This window comes from Macrobrachium nipponense, chromosome 30 (assembly GCF_015104395.2).
Source record: "Macrobrachium nipponense isolate FS-2020 chromosome 30, ASM1510439v2, whole genome shotgun sequence".
NCBI classification, from domain to species: Eukaryota; Metazoa; Arthropoda; class Malacostraca; order Decapoda; family Palaemonidae; genus Macrobrachium; species Macrobrachium nipponense.
In genome coordinates this window covers 25,851,765-25,870,968 of record NC_087218.1, presented here as the reverse complement: position 1 = coordinate 25,870,968, position 19,204 = coordinate 25,851,765, and the positions used below count along the sequence as shown (strand labels likewise).

General features: G+C 44.7%; 1 protein-coding gene across 7 annotated transcripts in view; it reads right to left on the bottom strand.

The window, feature by feature from the left end:
- LOC135202381 (cyclin-J-like) overlaps positions 1-18,164 on the bottom strand; it is a 197,005-nt gene extending 178,841 nt beyond the window's left edge. For 2 of the 7 annotated variants that reach the window (XR_010311725.1, XM_064231753.1), the window contains exon 1: positions 17,925-18,151. Coding sequence is in view for 2 of the 7 variants with exons in the window: in XM_064231753.1 (XP_064087823.1) it covers positions 17,925-17,964 (40 nt within the window). In the remaining 5 variants the exon portion in view is untranslated. The other 5 variants (XM_064231754.1, XM_064231756.1, XM_064231755.1 and 2 more) reach the window with 5 other exon arrangements.
- Positions 18,165-19,204: the final 1,040 nt, after the last annotated feature.

The window sequence follows — 19,204 nt, the reverse complement described above, 5'->3', positions numbered from 1 at the left end:
TTTCATAGTTTTATATATGAAAATGTGCGCAATTTCATGTAGAATAACACTAAAAATATTGAAGGTTGTAGCTTTTCTTATTTCCGAAATAATTGCATATAAAAAATATATAAAAAAATTCGACATTCGGTCAACTTTAATTCGTCAGATATGGTCGAAAACTGCAATTGTAAGCTAATACTCTTACAGTATAGTAATATTCAATCATTTGTCTTCATTTTGAAAGAAATTGGAAGTCTCTAGGACAATATTTAGATTTATGGTGAATTTTTGAAAAAAATATTTGTTTACGTCCGCGCGTTACGAATTCATGCATTATTTTGTGATAATATTTTCTCTGTGTTGCTTTTATCGTTTTACAATGTGTTATATACCAAATTGATTGCAATTTAGTGTACATTACAACGGAAAAAAAGTAACTTGCTACCTTTAACCGTTTTGCGCACCGCGATTTGAATACAATTATATATGAAATTTTGTTTTTGCGCTATCATATATCGCATTATTTATATATGATAATGATAATTTTTTTCATTTCTGATGGTTGCATACTAAACTTCAAGCAATGACAAAAAAAGGAGCCAAAAATGAACTCTTAATCTTGAAAACTAAGCACGCAGTGATTTTTTGAAAAAAATATTTTTTCCGCTTCCACGCTCACTCCAAAACCCCTCCGGCACATGGGAGACAATTTTTTATTTACCGCTCCGGCGTAAGAGGGTTAATGGCGATCCAGTTTTATGGTGCTAGAAAAATTGGTGATTTATGGCGGCATAACAGGCCGAGTTTCAGTTATTGGTGCCATAAGGTGCTGATAATAGAGTTATGGCGCCACAACATACCTAACTGAGGTGTCATTAACCCCTTCTTTACCGGGTGGGTGAGCAGAATGTAAACATTGCGTTCGCTGCCGAACTGAATCTCTCGGTAGTGACTCCAGTTTGGAGGGGTGCCGATCGTAAAAATATTTGCCAAAAATACACTAATCAAGACAGGCTGATGAAATTTTCAGGTATTATTAGCACTATAATAACCCATATTCTCTGTTAGTTTTATCATCCTACAGGGAAAATGTTATTGTCATGACACAATAAAGTTTGTTCATACTTACCTGGCAGATATATATATAGCTGTATTCTCCGAAGTCCGACAGAATTTCAAAACTCCCGGGCACATGCAGTGGTCGGCCAGGTGGTTAGTATCCATTCCCGCCGCTGGGAGGCGGATATCAGGAACCATTCCCATTTTCTATTCAGATTTTTCATACCACTGTCCCCTAAGGGGAGGTGGGTGGGTACTTAATTATATATATCTGCCAGGTAAGTATGAACAAACTTTATTGTATCATGACAATAACATTTTGTTCATGAAACTTACCTGTCAGATATATATATAGCTGAATCCCACCATTGGAGGTGGGAAGGGACAGAATAGAAGGATTTTAGGAAACAAATTACATGCAGATGATTGACATCTTGGTTCCTTACCTGTTAGCATAGCTGACTTCGTGATTACTGTCACCCAAGTCTGCTTTTGCTTTACTAGAGTCTCCAGCAAGGTAGTGACCTATGTAGCTGGTGAGTTCTAGATGATCTGTCAACGGGAGCGTGACCACAATGTGACTAGACCATATTGACCATACTGTGGGGGCAACGAAGCTAAAAACCACCACCTGAGCTAACCTATCAAAGTTGGTCCCATAACTTCTAGGCTAAAGAAAGGGAAAGCGCCTCAAGCGACCGACCCTTCAAAGTTAAAAGCACACCTATCACTTTTCTATAGGATAGGATTCGTGCTGCTTCCTGCCCCCAATAATATTTCTACGGATATGTATGGTCCTAGCGACTTGCAGATCTCATATGTCGTCTTCACATCCCGTCGGGAGTGTGAAGCGAACACAGAGTTGCTTCGCTCAAACATGGCACTCAGGATATTACTGAGTGTCATGCTCTGTTGAAATGCTTCCGAGGCCGCGCCCTCACCTCATAAGCATTCAGTTTAAAAGATTTCAAATCTTTGTTCAAACATAGTGAATGAGCCTCTTTAAAAGAACTCCTTAACTATAACGCCAGGGCGTTCTTCGACATGGGCAAGTCTGGTCTTTTTACGGAACGACACGAAAATTGTCCGAATGACCTCAACTTTCTTTAGTTTTATCAAGATAAAACTTGAGAGCCCCGACAGGGCACAGGACTCTCTGTGGCTCTTGCCCAATAATTTGTGCCATCCCCTTGATCTCCAGGCCTCTGGGCCAAGGGTTAGACGGGTTTTCGTTCTTAGCAAGAACGGAAGGCTTAGAGGACGCACCGAATTATGTCCTCTAAAGCCAAACCTCTGATGATGGCTAAACCTCACTAACCCTCTTTGCCGTAGCTAGAGTGGTTAGAAAATTAGCCTTTCTGGTCACATATATTAAGTTTACAGAAAGGAGAGGTTCGAAATGCTTTGACATCAGGAACTTCAGACTATGTCTAAGTTCCATGCCGGAAGCTTCGATCTAGACAATTTCAATGATTTCCACAGACCAAATCAAAGATCGTGAAGGGCTTTGTTGTTTGACAGATCCAAATCTCTGAGCCTAGAGGCCGTCAACAACATATTTCCGTATTCTACAATCGTTGGGACTGCTAGCTTATCCCATACTTCAGACGGAAAGGGAAGGCGGTAAAGTAATTCACAGATGTCAGAGGTGGAGGAACAGTCATTCTTCCTGCCCTATGTCCAGAAACGGCCCACTCCGATTGGTACACTGCAAAATATGCAGCACTGCTTTGCTTTGGCAATGAGACTTGCAATTAATCTTGAAGATCCTCTCGCTTCTTGACAGTCTGAACGCATTCAGACTCAGAGCGGAGAGATTTTAGGTACCTCTCGAAGTGAGGCTGATAGGAGTAGACCGATTCTCTCGGGAAGGGTCCTTGGAAAGTGCTCTCTGAAGGACGGGGGGGGGTGACTCTGTGAATCCAGCCTCTTGAAGGCCAACATGGGGCGATCAGCGTCTTTCTCGCTCCCTCTGACGCCAGCGATTATCTTATTATATTTCCTAAGCTTTTAAATAGGGGAAAAGAGACTAACCAACTATCCCATTCATACTATAGGATGGCGTCTATTGCTACCTGCTTCGGATCGCGAATAAGGGAGCAACGTAGAGGAAGCTTCTTCGTCTTCAATATTGCAAAGAAATCTACGAAAGGACGTCCCCAAAGTCTCCACAACTCTCGACATACTTCTAAGCGAGGATTACTCAAACGTCAGTAGTTGCTGCCGTCGATCGAGAAGATCCGCACGGACGTGAAATCGTGTAACGAACCTCTTAAGGATCGTTACGTTCCGTGCCTATGCCAATAACCATCTCTCTCTTCTTGGGATATGAGAGAGTTGCGGAATTATCCGAGATGATTTGGACCACTCGACCAAAAACTCACTCTTCGAGGAACTGGAGAGCCAACCAAATTGCTTCCAATTCTTTTAGATTATGTGCCAGGACCTCTGTACCTCTGTCCGGATGCCTGGCACCCTCTCAGTATCACCTGAGGTGATCCTTAACCCATTGAGAGACGTTTAGAATTATCTCTTGATCTTTGATGTTATTTCAGTTCTCCTGTAGGAAAAACTGTAGAGGTCTGAATTGCAGACTATTCAGGGAAACAAGCTTCTCCAGCGAGGAAATGGTCCCCAGCAGACTCATCCATTCCCTCACTAAGCATGCTTCCTTCCCTAATAAGGCTGCGCTTTGCATAAGCAGGAGAGCATTATTATAGTGCTATGCCGCGGTAGACTCGTACAGAATTCTGTTACAGTGCGGTAAGCAGCGCCGAACAGGTCTAAGAGATATCTCTGTTGAAAATTTCTTAGCAAAAGGAAGTCGTGTTTATTCATGATTAGTACTAGAAATCCCCTCAACCCGATGGCGAAAGTCATGATTGTAGGGCAGAGATACGGTTCGTCAATCAATCCCGCGGGAGAGAGAGATGTAAACGAGCGAGCATAACAGCGAGCTACCTGATACTGAGTTGGTGACACTGTGACAGTTACAGGCAGTCTTATGCCGAGTTGCCAGCTATTCTATTCATCTAAGGAATAGATTTTCCATTATTTGAACAGAAACTCTCAAGTTGGCATATTTAAGCGAAACAGAATTCGCTAAATACAGAAGCTGATTTTGTGTTGTCATAACATTACGCTTAATTAACCAAATGTTAAATCGGAAACTCCTGGAAAGTTGCCGGGAGTACCGATTAAATATACTGCGTCATCCACAATGACAGCAACCTCTCGTCTCGCACTATTCTGCCTGAGTTACCAGCTACTCTCTTTCTAACGCAAGGAATAGGTTTGTTACTATTATAGGTTTGTTACTATTATCGATCAGAAGGAAATTCTCAAGCAGGCATATTTAAGCGAAACATAATTCACTAGATGCAGAAGCTGAGTTGGTGTTGTTGTAACAATACCTTTAAGCATTGTCCTTACACCGGAAACTCCTGGAAGTTTGCAGGAAGGACCGATTAAATACACTTGAAATAACAGTCCTTTCGGTTGCCATCTGTAGAGGTAACTACGATATGCGTACATATATGACTTGAACTTTACATTAATAATATGACGCAAAGATAAAATACGTAAGTATTGTAGTCACTTGAACATCTAATTCTCTACTACATTCTTTCCTCGACGAGGAAGAGAGAGAGAATGGAAATCGACTGTCTTCGTTCTCTTTGGCAAGAGAAGGAATTAATATTATTCGAATGGAAATCCTCAAGTGAGAACCGAAGATCGAAAAGGAAAGTTCAAGCTTCTTATGATATTGGACATAAGACTTCATGGACGTAGTCTATAAGTCTTTTTCCTGGATGAGCCTCTGACTAATGAATGAGAGCTCTTTCGAATTTTGTTACTTATCCGCTTATGCGATAAAATGTTATTAAGAACTTTGCCAATGAAGAACTAACCCATTTGCATGACGGAAAGTAATCCAGGAATTCAAGCATATAGTCTTCCCGAATCCCGCAGAAATCGAGGAAGGGGCAGGATTCCTGATTAGAGACTGGGCTTACGACAGGAAGGACCTTAATGTTCCCCTTCGGCAGCGCAATCCCGAAAGCAGACGAGGCGTTTTATGACACTGAAATCTGCTTACAGTTTTCCCGGAATTCATTAAGTCATGGATTCTATTGAACGCTCCCTTCGTAGAAAGCGAAGTACCCAGACATCTTGACGAGACCAAACTCCTTCCTCTTCTTCGACGACGCCCTCTGAAGAACGTTCTTGCAGGAATCCTGCCGAACGTCTTGATGCGTAGGATGCCTATCGTTCTAAAGAACGTCCTGGCAAGTGCTCTTCCGAGCGTCTTCAAAAGCGTCCTCGCTAGCGTCCTGGCGAGCGTCCAGATGTGTAAGACATCGAGCGTCTTCCAAAAAGCTTATCAATGTTTATGACGTCGAGCGTCTTCCAGAGCGTCCTGATGAGCGTCTCTTCGTGTAGGACGTCAAGCATCTGCAAAAGCTTCCTCACGTCTCAATGCGTAGGACATTGAGCGTCTTCAAGAGACGTCCTCGCGAGCGTCTACCGAGCGTATTGGTGCATAGAACACCAAGGGATCTGAACGGCATCTCAGAGAGGATCTTATCGAGCGCCTGAAGCATGAAAGGCCACCCGAGAGGCGTCCTGGAGAGCCGCACACTGCTCCTGAAGTGTGAGAGCACTATAGGAAGACGTATGGCTATCGTCTCCAAGACGGCCTTAAAGACCTTCGTTACCTTCTAACAAAGACGGTGGCCGCCTGTGCGACATCTTGCGTCTTAGTAATGCAAATGAACATATCCAGAAACGCGCTCAAAAGGCATCCTCGCGAGGTGCTTGCCGAACGTCCTGATTGCATTCTTTGAGCGTCTTGAAGAGCGTCCGGAAAAGAAGAGCGACGAACATCAAGGGAAGCGTCATAGTGAATGACGTGCGTCAACACGAGTAACCTGAGAGGCTTCCTGGCGAGGGGAGAGCCGCTCATGAAACGCGAGCGTCCTAAGCAGAAGTACGGTGATCGTCATCAGGACGAGTCTTAAGGACGTTCACCACTCTTGACAAAAACGAACAGCCGCCTGCGTCTTTGTCATGCTCATCGACACTGCAGAAGGGCATTTAAAAGGACGCCTGTGTGTTCTTGGGTATGAGGAATTCTTTGCCCTTCTCCTGTCGAAAACTAGGATAGTCTGTCCAGTGTCATCTCTGTCCGCTGACAGAGCGTCCCTTAGGGACGAGTAAGAGGCGTCTTGGCGAGCTGTTTGACTATGCAAATCAGCTTGCCGGAACGTCAAGCTTCTGAGCTTGAACAATATCCCGTTTCGTAGTAAAGCGAACGTCACATAACGTATACATAGCGCCATGAGGGGAGGAGGGAGGGGAGCGTCTTGGAAAGCAAGAAAACAATCCTTGCTACAAGAGTAAAGACGTTCCTTCCTCTCGATAGAGCGTTGAATGTCTCGAAAGGCGTCCTCGTGAGGGTCCTGCGACATTTTGCGTCTTTGTCACGCTTATCGATATTAAGTCATGCCGAAGGGACGCCAGATCAGTACTTTGACGCTCCCTCCTGACGTGAGAGAGGACGCGAAGCATCCTCTTCTCTAAGTTTTTTTTTTTTTTTTTTTTTTTTTTTTTTTTAGAGGGGGCGCGAGTCCTTCCGAGAGCTCCAACCTTGCAGAGGACGCCTCGGAGGACGAGAAACAATCTTTCATGATTCGTGCACGATCTTTGGCAGCCTTGGAAGCGTCTTCAGGTCCTGCCGAAGGGACGCCAGATCGGTGGGGGTTTCCCGTAACCCTCCTTCGGTTTTCAACTTGCCCCCTCCCTGGTCCTGGGAGTCCGACAGAGGTTGAGACCTAGAGGCGTTTATAGGACCGATCTGACGCCCCCTCCACACTAGGGGCAAAAACATCATCACTACACTCACAACACTGATTGGAGAGCGAGTACTTTTACAAGCTTACTTGATGTAATCCACCACCTCTCACAGACACTTCCTCTAGGCCCGTAAGCTATACCACAGGGTTAGCAAAATAAAGTCTACTGGAGGTTAGTAGGTTCATTATCCTAACTTCTGTTTACTGTGGAGGAAGACCTCCTGATTCTATCACGCTCTAATTTGCGTACATACGAATCATACGTCTTCTTTCGGAATCAGTCAACATTACACTAATTACATTGATCTTTCAACAAAGAAAACATGTAAACGTCATGTATACCAAGCGAGTGTCTACCGAAGGTTTCGGTAGCCTCACCTTACCCCTTGCAGACAACTAAGTCTGAAACTAGGCTAACTAGATTCAGACATCATATGCAATGAAAAAATTTTAATTAATTTATGATAGCGTATGCCTAGCCACAAATCCAAGTCAATTATTCAAAAATAATTAGGATACTTAAGCGGCTAATGAAGTTTCAAAATCCTAGGCGGAGGTAATGGAAACAGGTGTTTTCACTACCGCGACAGAGAAAAATCTGAATAGAAAATGGGAATGGTTCCTGATATCCGCCTCCCAGCGGCGGGAATGGGTACTAACCACCTGGCCGACCACTGCGTGTGCAGGAGTTTTGAAATTCTGTCGGACTTCGGAGAATACAGCTATATATATATCTGACAGGTAAGTTTCATGAACAAAATAAATGATTTTATGAAAAAAATGTGAAACTCAGTGTCCCTTGTACAAGGGACACTGGTGGTCGGTGAGAAAACAACAGTCTTGAATAAGAAATTCGGTCTTACAGAATGTTGGTATATCGCACCTGGAACATGCACATAAAGTATTATCAAAATAGAACGGTAAATAAGCACGTAATAACAAAAAAAAACAGCAAAAACTAAAGCGAAAGCCCCGCCAATAAATATGGAAATCGCAAATTTTATAGTATATCTTTCAAAAATTGGTCGATGTCATTTTCTACATTTTCTAAGATTAGTTTCATCACAGAAAACAACTTTAGGGCATCAGGGGTATCTAAACTAATTTTTCAAGTTTCTTGTCCTCAGAAAAATTATATTGTTATGATACAATAAAGTTTCATACATACTTACCTGCAGATATACATAGCTAAGACTCCGTCGTCCCCCGACAGAAATTCAAATTTCGCGGCACACGCTGCAGGTAGGTCAGGTGATCTACCGTCCTGCCCTGGGTGGCAGGATTAGGAACCATTCCCGTTTTCTATCATATTTTTTTCTCTTCCAACTTACGCGATAGGATTCATACACCTTCCATTCATCCTCAGTCAAACTTTTGCATTCAATGCAACGATCAACCAGCAAACAAACATGCCCCCTACACCCCATACATACTGTGTGGGGGTCTACCGATGATTTCGGTAGCCTCACCTTGCAATCACTCCTCACACACACTCTGAAGCTCACTGAACTTGATCCGACATCACGTTCATAGAAAAGCCAATCCAAATCCAAAAACAGTCCACTATCGCGTATGCCAATCCAACAATCCAGAGTCAAAACCAAAAGTCAATCCAGATACTTATAACGAGTCAAATCCAAAAATCCTGGGCGGAGGTCTGTAAACAGGTGTTTACCGACCGGCGACAGAAAAAAATATGAATAGAAAATGGGAATGGTTCCTGATATCCGCCTCCCAGCGGCGGGAATGGGTACTACCACCTGGCCGCCCACTGCGTGTGCCGCGAGTTTTGAATTCTGTCGGACTTCGGAGAATACAGTATATATATATCTGCCAAGTAAGTTTCATGAACAAATGTTTATTTAATTCATGTCTATTACCCCTTTTTTGCAACCAAATTACCCTGAAAAATTACAGATAATTCTAAAGTAAATACTACAATCCAATGTTTCTAACCTTGTCGTACATCTGGCTGCAGAAAACCACAGCAGAGCAGACTACGGATAAGTAGATTATAATGTTTTTTTTTTTTTCTAGCACTTTTCATTGATTTAAGTCTATATTAGTATTTTGATTTTTTTAAATAACTGTATGCCAGAAATAAATGTAACCTTTAATGTTTGCATGCTAAGAATGGCAAAATCATCGTTGCCACATTAGTGGAGCTTCACACATACGTCGATGCATTATTATAAACTGTTTCCATGAATTCTAGTTGTCATAGTAATGCAATAATGATAAAATTGCTTTAATATTTATGTATATATACTTTCAATACATAGGCTAATTTCACCAATTTCCACGTTTTGTGTATGTCTTATACCCAGTTTGGAGGGTTAACACATACCAATTGGCAACAGAGAGAGAGAGAGAGGAGAGAGATGAGAGAGATGAGAGGAGAGAGAGATAGAGAGAGAGAGAGAGAGAGAGAGAGAGGGGAGGAGAGAGAGTGCGAGAGAGAGGAGGTGCATGTGGAGGGGGGAGGGAGGGAGGGTAGGTGGAGCTTTTAACAAGTGTTCATATTCATGCCCAGGGACCGAAAGCGATTGCGTCACACTACGGCGGTAACCCGGCAGTAAAACATCTTCATATATCCAAAAAGTAAATAATAGATAATAACTGGTAAACTGTTCTGCAAAAAAGTTGAGTAAAATGACAATTTGTCCAAAATTACATTTTTCCTAACTATACAAACCTGAGGTCCTTTTACAATAGGAAGATTACTAGTGGCAGCTGGATAGGTCGTAAGCTTTCGAACAAGGGGTTCGTTAGTTAACTGCTTGTCCGACAGTGCGCGCGCCGCGCGACTGGGAGGTGAAGAATCACTTTTGCTTTAGGCCCAAGCAAAAACTGCAGAGAGGGCTGGCATGAGGTGGGGCTATGTGTAAAAGGACCTCAGGTTTGTATAGTTAGGAAAAATGCAATTTTGGACAAATTGTCATTTGTTCCGACACGGGATACAAACCTTTCGGTCCTTTTACAATAGGAAGACTCACTTCTTGGTGGGAGGAATCTGAGTCTTTTGTGAACAGACTGGTGTTCGCCCAACCTTGGAATGTCTCCCTGGTCGTAAGAGGGAGGGAGGGATCCAAGCCTCTGTCCGATTGATCGGGGTGTGCACCGCAGGATCAATGGTCAGACCTCTGGACCAAGTACTAAGAGAGAGGCAAGCGTGTCTCTTCATACCAGCAAGCAAGAACAAGTTCCTGTTTGCAAGAGGCAACATAAAGTTATGGGTTTGTCTCCTGTTGGCATCCACTTCCCCCCCCTTGTAGAAGGAAGTGGTGGATATTCGCTCCCATCCCTAGTGAAAGGGATAGGATGGGGCACTGTCGAGTAGCTCACCTGCATCTCGTCCTTATCCAGCAAGGTGACGACCGTATCCCTCTACCCACAGGTAGAGGGGGAGAAAAAGATGGGAAGAGGAGCCAGTCACTCTCTCATTCACTCATCCATTCTTACAGTCACACCCTGATTCGATGCTGTTCAGCCTGCGAGGGTCTGGGTTAGCTACACAACGTGTTGAGCAGCCACCACGGGTCCCAAGGAAAACGATCCAAGGACCTGTGGGCAATATCCCAAAGGTAGAAGGAGGTGCAAGTGGTCTGGTTGTACCAGACCCCTGCCTTCAGTACCTGAGCCACGGAGAAATTCTTGCGGAACTCGAGGGAGTGTACTTCTTCTAGGTCATCCTGGTGCTGACGAAGAGGCTTCAACACTCAGCCTGGGATGTCGAGTTTCTTCAGATAGCGCCGTCACGCCTTCACAGGACAAAGCAGCATCTCCTTCGCATCGAAGGCGGTGAAGTCCATTAGGGAGGGGATTGTGAAGGACTCTAACCGATCGTCAGGGACCGAAGGGTTCCAAGTCTTTGCTAAGAAGTTCGGTACGAAATCGAGCGTCATGGATCCCCATCCCCTGGATGCTGGACTTTGCAGGAAAAGTCATGCAGTTACCTCAGAGGAAAAGAAGGGAATGGTCGCATGACCTATCCCTCTTCTCGACTTCGGTGATGTCCAGTACCCATACTGGTCTATCCGTCTGCAGCGAAGTGTCTCGCATTCTCCTATCCCCATGCAGTGAAGTTCTTCTTCTCGGTAGTGGATAGGACACCGACACTCCATGGTGGGTGTCGATGGTATGGTAAGTCCACAGCGAAGTTCGTAACTGACTCGGGCGCTCTGACAGCTGCCGACTGACTGCATTCGGTAGGAGGCAAGTTGTCCAAGCAAGTCACGTGACCTTCGCCCTAAAAGGGTTATGCCAAGAGACTAACCAAATTGATTTGTTCGTCACCGATACCAGACGGTGAGGTGATGATTCTCTTAAGGCATGTGCCCAACAGGCGAAAGTCAATTGCCTTCTAGAGACCGAGGTCCCTGATGGCAAGACATCTCATAGTATAGTTGAATCTCAGCTAAGGAGAAACAACACTATGTGCCGTTGAAGATGAAGGTGGACAGAAATACAACCTACATCTTCACAGCTGAATTGAGAGAAGGATTCTCAAGATTCTGAACCTGTGCTTACAAAGACTGAGAACGCTAACCACTATTTCATTGCTGTCCGGTAAGCGTCGTAGTTGCAATGAAAGCGGAGCGCTTTTCAGTAACGAAGACAGGGAAGTACTGCCTGAAGAACTGCCTCTCATGGGTTGAACATTTGGAAGTAGAGCTGTCAGGTCAGAGAGTAGGCACATCTGTTAATTCGGGGTGAACAATGAACAATTGCACACCTACGAATACGAGATATTTTGAAGACAAACTCAGATGTCTGCAAAAATCATTTGCATTATCGCAGTGCGATGCAGCGGGAGACTAGTACAGACTTCTGTTACCGTGCGGTAAACAGAAAGATGAAAGAGTCCAAGAGATATCTCTGTTGAAAATTCTCGAAATGTCGAAGGTGATGAAATAGAGCGTCACAGCAGTAGATGGTCCTTCATGTATGCGAGAATCCCCGTTAATCAGAGACCTAAGTCCGTGATTGTTGGGCAGAGATACGGTTCGGTAGTCAATCAAAGCAAGGGAGAGAGACATAACCGACCGTGCATCTCGGAGACCCAGCTGATACTGAGCTGCTATCAGGCAGTTCAATACACAGTAGCTCTCGCTGACTCGTCATCCTGAGTTGCCAGGTAATCCATTCCACGAAGGAATGCGTTCGGCTAGAACCATCGAGCATAAAAAATACGCTTGAGCAATTATATTTAAACAAAACGGATTTCGGTAAATACAAAAGCTAATTTGGTGTTGTTGTGACAATACCCATTATCTAAAATTGAAACTGGTAACTCCTGGGAGGTTGCAGGCAGCCCCGAGTTGCAGTTCAATTAAGATACAATTCGTCTCGGTCACAATCCGTAGAGTTAACTACGGCATGCGCCTACCCCCCGGACAATTCAACTGCTTAACAGAATCATGTTGCGAGGGTAATATACGTAGTATATTTGTAGGTTCTGTACAACAACCTCCATCCTAAATTCTTTTCCCCTCGAGGAATGAGAATAAGGATTGGAGATCGACCGCCTTCGTTCTCTAGTCAAGAGAGTGAAGGAGAAGCCTTCCCCGAAGGAAAGCTTCAATGGTGAACAGAATACCGAAGACGACAGTTCAAGCCGAACTGGATGTTCCCATCCGTTCTTCTCTACTCCAGGTTGGTCGCCTACTGTGAGATACTCTTCTTTCAACAGCAGTCTTCTTCCAAATGCTAGAAATTCCAGGAATCCGAGCATTAGGCGAGGTTCCCGATTATCGTGGTAACAATTATAGGGGATTCTCGTCTCGCTCACTTTGGACCGTGGTCTCGCCTAAGTGTTTGGAGATCATAAAAAACTCGAACACTCTGAGAGTGCTAGAAATTCCACAGAATTCTAAGCACTGCGAAACCCTCACCAAATTCGTCAAACCGATGATATCGGCTGGTGGTCCTCTCGATTCCCGTAGAAATCGAGGATGGGGCAGGATCCCTCCTCAAGGACCGGGGCTTACGTCAGGTAGGACCTGAAGGTCCCCCCAGTAGCGCAGTCCCCAACGTGGGATCCTACAGAGAAATCTCTGTAGGATCCCTCCCCTTTCCCTCGTAGCCGTAAGGAAAGAGGGAATGGGGGAGAAATTGGATACTCGCTCGCCTTCCCAGCGGAACTAGCAGTTGGAGAAGAGTAGGAGCAGCATCGCCGCAATCAGAGTCTGGGAAAACGTATCGTCAGGAGAAAACGTTTTCACGAGGAGGGTTACGAACTCGCACTGTAGGTAAGGGTCTGCCGCCACTGTGAACGTCGTCTGGGTGGGGCTGATCGACACCTGACAGGAGAGAGCCGATACCGTCCTCCGACTCATTCCAGTCCTCGTCAAGGTTGAAACCTCTCAGAAGGACCGAAGGGGTATTCAAATACGGTGTCCGAAGACACGTAGAAACGCCGCTGTCACAGTAGAGGAGGTGGAAGTAGCTTGTTCGACCGGCCAGATCTGAGAGAGCCTTCTTGTCCGGAGACGAGAGACTACCTGGTTCAACACAGTCAGCAAGCTCCGATCGCGGCAGACCCACCGTCGGTTTGGGTTCCCTCTTCGGGCCCCAAAACGACTCGAGCCGAGACGTGGGCTCTGCTGGTGGGAGCGGCGATCCTTCCCCGAGGTCGTTGTGCTGACGAATCAGCGAGAGCTGGCCTGGTTGGAGGCGCCTGAGCGGCTCTCACTAGCCTTCCGCTCTGTCCCGAGCGAGCTAGAGCGCCTGATTCTTGGCTGGACGGTCACTGGTAGGTGACGGTACACTCAGTACCTCTTGCGGACGAGAGGCCGAGACGGAACCTGGTGTAGTGGCAGAGCCCCTGACACCAGGCGAGGAAGTACCAGTGTTAGCCGGTACCCCTCTGGTCCCTGTAGTCTTCTTCATTGCGGAAGAGGAGATGGGCCCCGCTCCCGAAGGAGCAGGAGGACCAGCGGAAGAACCCCCCCCCCCCTGTCCCACCGAGGTGAGACGGGTCCCGAGAAGCTCCCGAGGGAGACTTCTTAGGAGGGAAGGAGGCAACCTTCTTCTTCCTCGGCTGTGAAGCCTTGGAAGTCGAGGGGGAAGAGGCAGCAGCCGACGACGATGAAGAAGATGAAGACGACGACGACACCTTCCTCCTCTTCTTCGTCAGCTTCCTCAGGACAGACTAAGATCTGCCATCCAGGGCGGAGCCGGGGCTGCTGTAGCCGAAGCCACAGGGCCCGGACGCACCTGTATAGACAGACCAAAGTCTGGGGCAGCACCACCACGAACCGGGACGACGTCAGCAGGTATGGGCATCTCAGGAACGGCAGGAACAGCAGGCACAGCCAGCACAGCATCGGCAGGGACAGCCAGCACAGTATCGGCAGGTACGGCAGGCAGCACCGGTAACACAGGAGGTGGAGCAGCAGCCAGCGACATCCTGGTACCGGCGGCAGGTCCAGGGGCGAGCTCTAGGGCCGTGAAAGTCTGGTCGCGGCAGCGCAGCAACCCCGAGCGGTGGCAGCACGCCCCCCAGCCTCGGTACGGCGAACGGCCCTGCACAGCGGTTGTAGGCGAGACTGTTACCACGTGAGGCGAGTATACCAGGTGAGGAGGGGCGGCGTACCCTGGAGTCGACAAGGTCGTTGTCGTGGTCACCGCTCCATGGGTGACCGCAGCAGGTCCAGGCAGATAAAGCAGCAGCCCTTGGCCACTAGGCACGCCCTGCAGACCGAAGGACACCCAGACCTGACGAAGGTTATCCCTCGTGGCAGTAGTACCTGCGGAAGCAATAGTAGAGTGATTGGGGGCGAGCCCCACCCCAAACGAGCTGCAGACCCCGAATACAATTGTACGTCGGGGCACTGAGCGCCCTCCTCCGCACTCGACAGATCGGGCGAGGAGAAGGACCCGGATACCAACCCCCCCCCCCCCCAAAGGGAAGGGCCATCCGCGGGAGCTGAGGGGGGGCAGGCCCCCGCTTCCCCCACCCCCGCACAGCACCCATTGCACCCAAAACAATATACGGCACGGCCCGAGAGCAATCGTGCCCTCGGCACCGAGTGCAAGGGCATAATGATCAATTCCCGGTCTGAGCGGAATCTTGATCCATAATGAATATTGATGCAATCAATAATAATATATGAAAATGAAAAAGAATACTGCACTTCCGATTCCACTTCACACAAAAATAAAGTGCTCGTGCCGAGCGCATTCGTGCCCTCGGCACCAAGCGCACAGGGCAAAAATATAAGTGAAAAAGAGTACTTACTTACAATTTTCACTCACACATTTCCACCCAAAATTTCACATAAATAAAGGGCTCGGGTCGAGCGCATTCGCGCCCTCGGCACCGAGCGCAAGGGGAAAGGATCCATCCCGATTATGAGCGGAAACCTTGATCCATGATGAATTGATGCAATCAAAATAATAATATATACGAAAAAGCAAACGACGAACAAGCGGGCAGAGAGCAAAGATAAACACGTCTATCCACCAGCAGGCCGAAAGCAAAAGCGGTTCTTCACCTCCCAGTCGCACAGCGCACGCACTGTCGGACAAGCAGTTAACTACCGAACCCCTTGTTCGAAAGCTTACAACCTATCCAGCTGCCGCTAGTAACCTTCCTATTGTAAAAGGACCGAAAGGTTTGTATCCCATATCAGAACAAGCAATTATTTACAATAGGTACGAAAGCCAAGATGTCGTGACGTCATAATACGGGACTTAAACGAACGTTCTAATTCTAAAAAATAATTACTTAAATTTGAGTCAGAATCGAGTTACTTTTTCAATAACGAATATTTTCAAATTAAACATCATAAATATGTAAAATATTGATGTTTTATCATTTATCTAAAAAATTATCCAAGTGCACGCTTCGTCGTCGTCTTCTACCAAAACAGTTGTTTACTAACAAACGTGCTGGTAAGTTTCCGTGTTCCGTAAACATTGAGATGGCGTCAATCTTCTAAATATTTCGAGTTGTAAGTAAAAATGTTGAAAGCGTTTTGGTGAGATTTGGACTGCCGTGTACACCCTTTTCACTACCCTGTTTAAATCTTAAAATTTGGCCTTAATTTCTAACTTTGGAGAAAATACTTACTTCAAAAGGAGAGTAGAGGTCTTTAGCTCCGTTTCTCACCAACAACAAGTCGCGACTGATGCCCATCTCTGGTGTCAGGACGCATTATAATGTACTTTTTTTGGGGTGGTAAACATTGATCATACATGGTCCACCCTTGTACCATGCGGTGTTTTACCCTACGGCTAGCCTATAAACAAGTCACTTCTCAAAAAACGATGATCTAGGTAGTAGTAGGTAATACTAGAGGTTTGAAAAATGGGCCCAAGTCTAACCATCGGCCAAAACAAGAGAGTAAAATCACTGAACCCCTAACTGCCTAATCAACATCACCATGCGTACCTAATCATCAGAAGGTGTGCATCCTTAGGAGTAAAGAATACCTAGTAAACCTAGCCTAATATATACGGTAAATCTTAGTAAGAGCTCCGGCCGATTTTTAGTATAAATGTGTTTATACCTTGAAAGAAGATACTAAGTATATTCTAAGGAAGAAGGAAATTAGTGGCAGTAAGTCCTATCGGTGTAGAAAACACAACTTAAATATTTGTACCTACAGAAAAAACAAAGTGCTTCATGTTGTTGTTTCTGTCGTATCACCTATGTTAATGAGCTGCTGTTCGTTCATTTGTGTGCTGCGCAGTCTCGAATTGTCATGGGGATACCACACCTTCCGAATGACGTCACGAAAAAAACTCCACCCAAAAGTGACATCATTATAGACAATATCCAATAGCAAATAAGCAAGTTTCATTTTTCTCTGAAACAAAAGAAAGCATAGTGTTTTCAGCCAATGACAATATATAATCTTACCAAGTCATAAATTTTTTTGGCAAATACACCTATTTTCTCCAATTAAGAAGCGTTACTTGCACTAACGCCATGAGTGAATCAGCATGACCGTCTACAGGCTCCGATTTTCTTCCCCACGAAAGTTTCCCCATAGTGTGTGAAAATTGGGTATTGTTACGTGAATTATCGAGTTTTCACTAACTATTATGGGCCTATAGAAAGGCTCGTAACTTTTGCCAAAAATCACGGTTTAATCAAGAGTGAACATATTTGGCCGACTTGTAAGGAAAAGTGCCTTCTTGACTGAACAAAAAAGCCTTTCGGTGCGATAAAACCTATGTAAGGTAAGCTATTTCCTGTATATATTTTGATTATTGTATGAAATATGTGATTATTGTGATTATTGTCTCTGTTAGCCTAATGGCCGCTCAAATTTTTCGGAATTGTCATGAAGTGTGCAGAGAAGGTAGCGCCCTTAAGGGGGGGGGGGCAAAGCCGCCCCCCCTGCTAGGCCTAGGTAGGGGTACGGAGCTCAAAGTTAGGTTAGGTGGTTTGTTTGGTTAGGTAGTGCCCTGGAAATCACTTTTCTCCTGCTCCCCCCCCACAAAAAAAAAACCCGGTTCCCACAGATTGTTAGATGGGAACAAGGGCGTAATTGCTTGATGTCAACAATATTAATGATCAATTTAAGCATAATCTATAAAAAATACATCGGAAAAATAGGTAGGATACTATACCTATATTCTAATGAAAACAAGAGACGGAGCTCTCCTTTAGATTTACCATATAGCTACCTACCTAGGTACCTATACATACTACTACCTATGATAATTTTCACCAATAAGAACGGCCTACCTTATGCAAATGTTGATAAAGGCAAAACATCATATGGCCACAATAACATTTACGGGGAGCATAACCACCTGTTACCGTACGCTCCAGCACCGTTGCAAACACCACGTGCGTTTGTTTACAATGACGTCATTTATTGCATAATCAACACTTACGGCAGGACGATTCAGTGGAAGTTGTTGACGTTAATTATCTGACTAAAGCAATGGGTCTGTACGTTTGATAAACAGACGCTACATTTAAGAGTAGCCCCAGGGGGAATTAGTAAGTGTAAAGTGTAAACAAAATACGACTAGGCATACACCTACGGTACGCTATATACTACCTACTACAAAGACTACACAGAGGAGACAACCTAAGCCATATCATTACATTAACAAGGCATTTCCACCACAACTCCTGCACTGCAGCAATTACGAACGTGTTTGTAGCTTTAAGTATAGCCTTGCTATCATCCTCTCAGGAACTTCGGCCGAAAATGCACAGGTATATTCATGGCGAGCTTGCGGCAACACCTGTTCCAAACTTCTGAACGACTGCTGGTAGTGCGTTATTTATCAAGGCTTCTGTTGTCAACGACACCTATAATGTTTCTCTAATATTGTTTAATCTCAATTTCCATATCACTTCAGTTAAATACAAAATAAATAATTGCTATATATAATGAACTATACATGTTAAACCGACTAATTTCACAAGGACAAAAGTTTTAAACTAGCTAATATGAGAGACATTACAATATTTTGAGAACTCTGATTCCATAACTGAGTACGAAATACAGACTTATATTAATATATTAATGATATAAATATTAAAGCAGGTTCTTCTGAAAGAAGAATAAATAGCAATCAGCATTTTAAAGAAACATTACAACATTTTAAAGAACGCTTTTAAAACGAAATTCAGAATATCCATATTATTAGTATAAATAAATATTGAAGCAGCTTCTTGTGAAAGGGAAAATACATAACCAGCATTTTCAAGAAACAATATAAAATTTTAAAGAACGCTTCAAAACAACGCGATGTTAACTGTTTTGTGGTAATAAGCAAATGCTGTTTTTAATTGTTTGGTCGAAAACTCAAAGATAAAGAGCATGAAAGACGTGCTGCCAAGTACATAGGTGCTGGCAACAAATTTCCCAAACCAAATAACCCATTCCCTAGCCCCTCAGAATTTAACGCCTTCCTATTGGATTCGGGATATAAAACCCGTCTCCAGAGACTTGATCAAGAACCTTCTTCTCCAGAAAAAACTTTACCTCCAGATATCTCATCAAACTCACAACTACCACATCTCTCCCTAGACCACACAGAAGCTGATACTATGATGCTTACCATATGTTCTATCATTAGGCGAGGCAACCCAGATCACCATGTACAGTTATTGACAGTGAAAACACCGATGTTTAGGGGAGTGGGCAAGATGATCACATTTTCACATTTTGACTTCTGGAAGGAAAACTAATAGTGCAAATGCTTTGTTTATTTGTACAATAATACTTCATACATATACCCTCCTTCCATCCACATACAAAATTGTTTGGTAAAGAGGAAGTAAATGAAATGTTTGTTTCAAAATTTTTTTTTCTAAATGATCAACTTGCCTA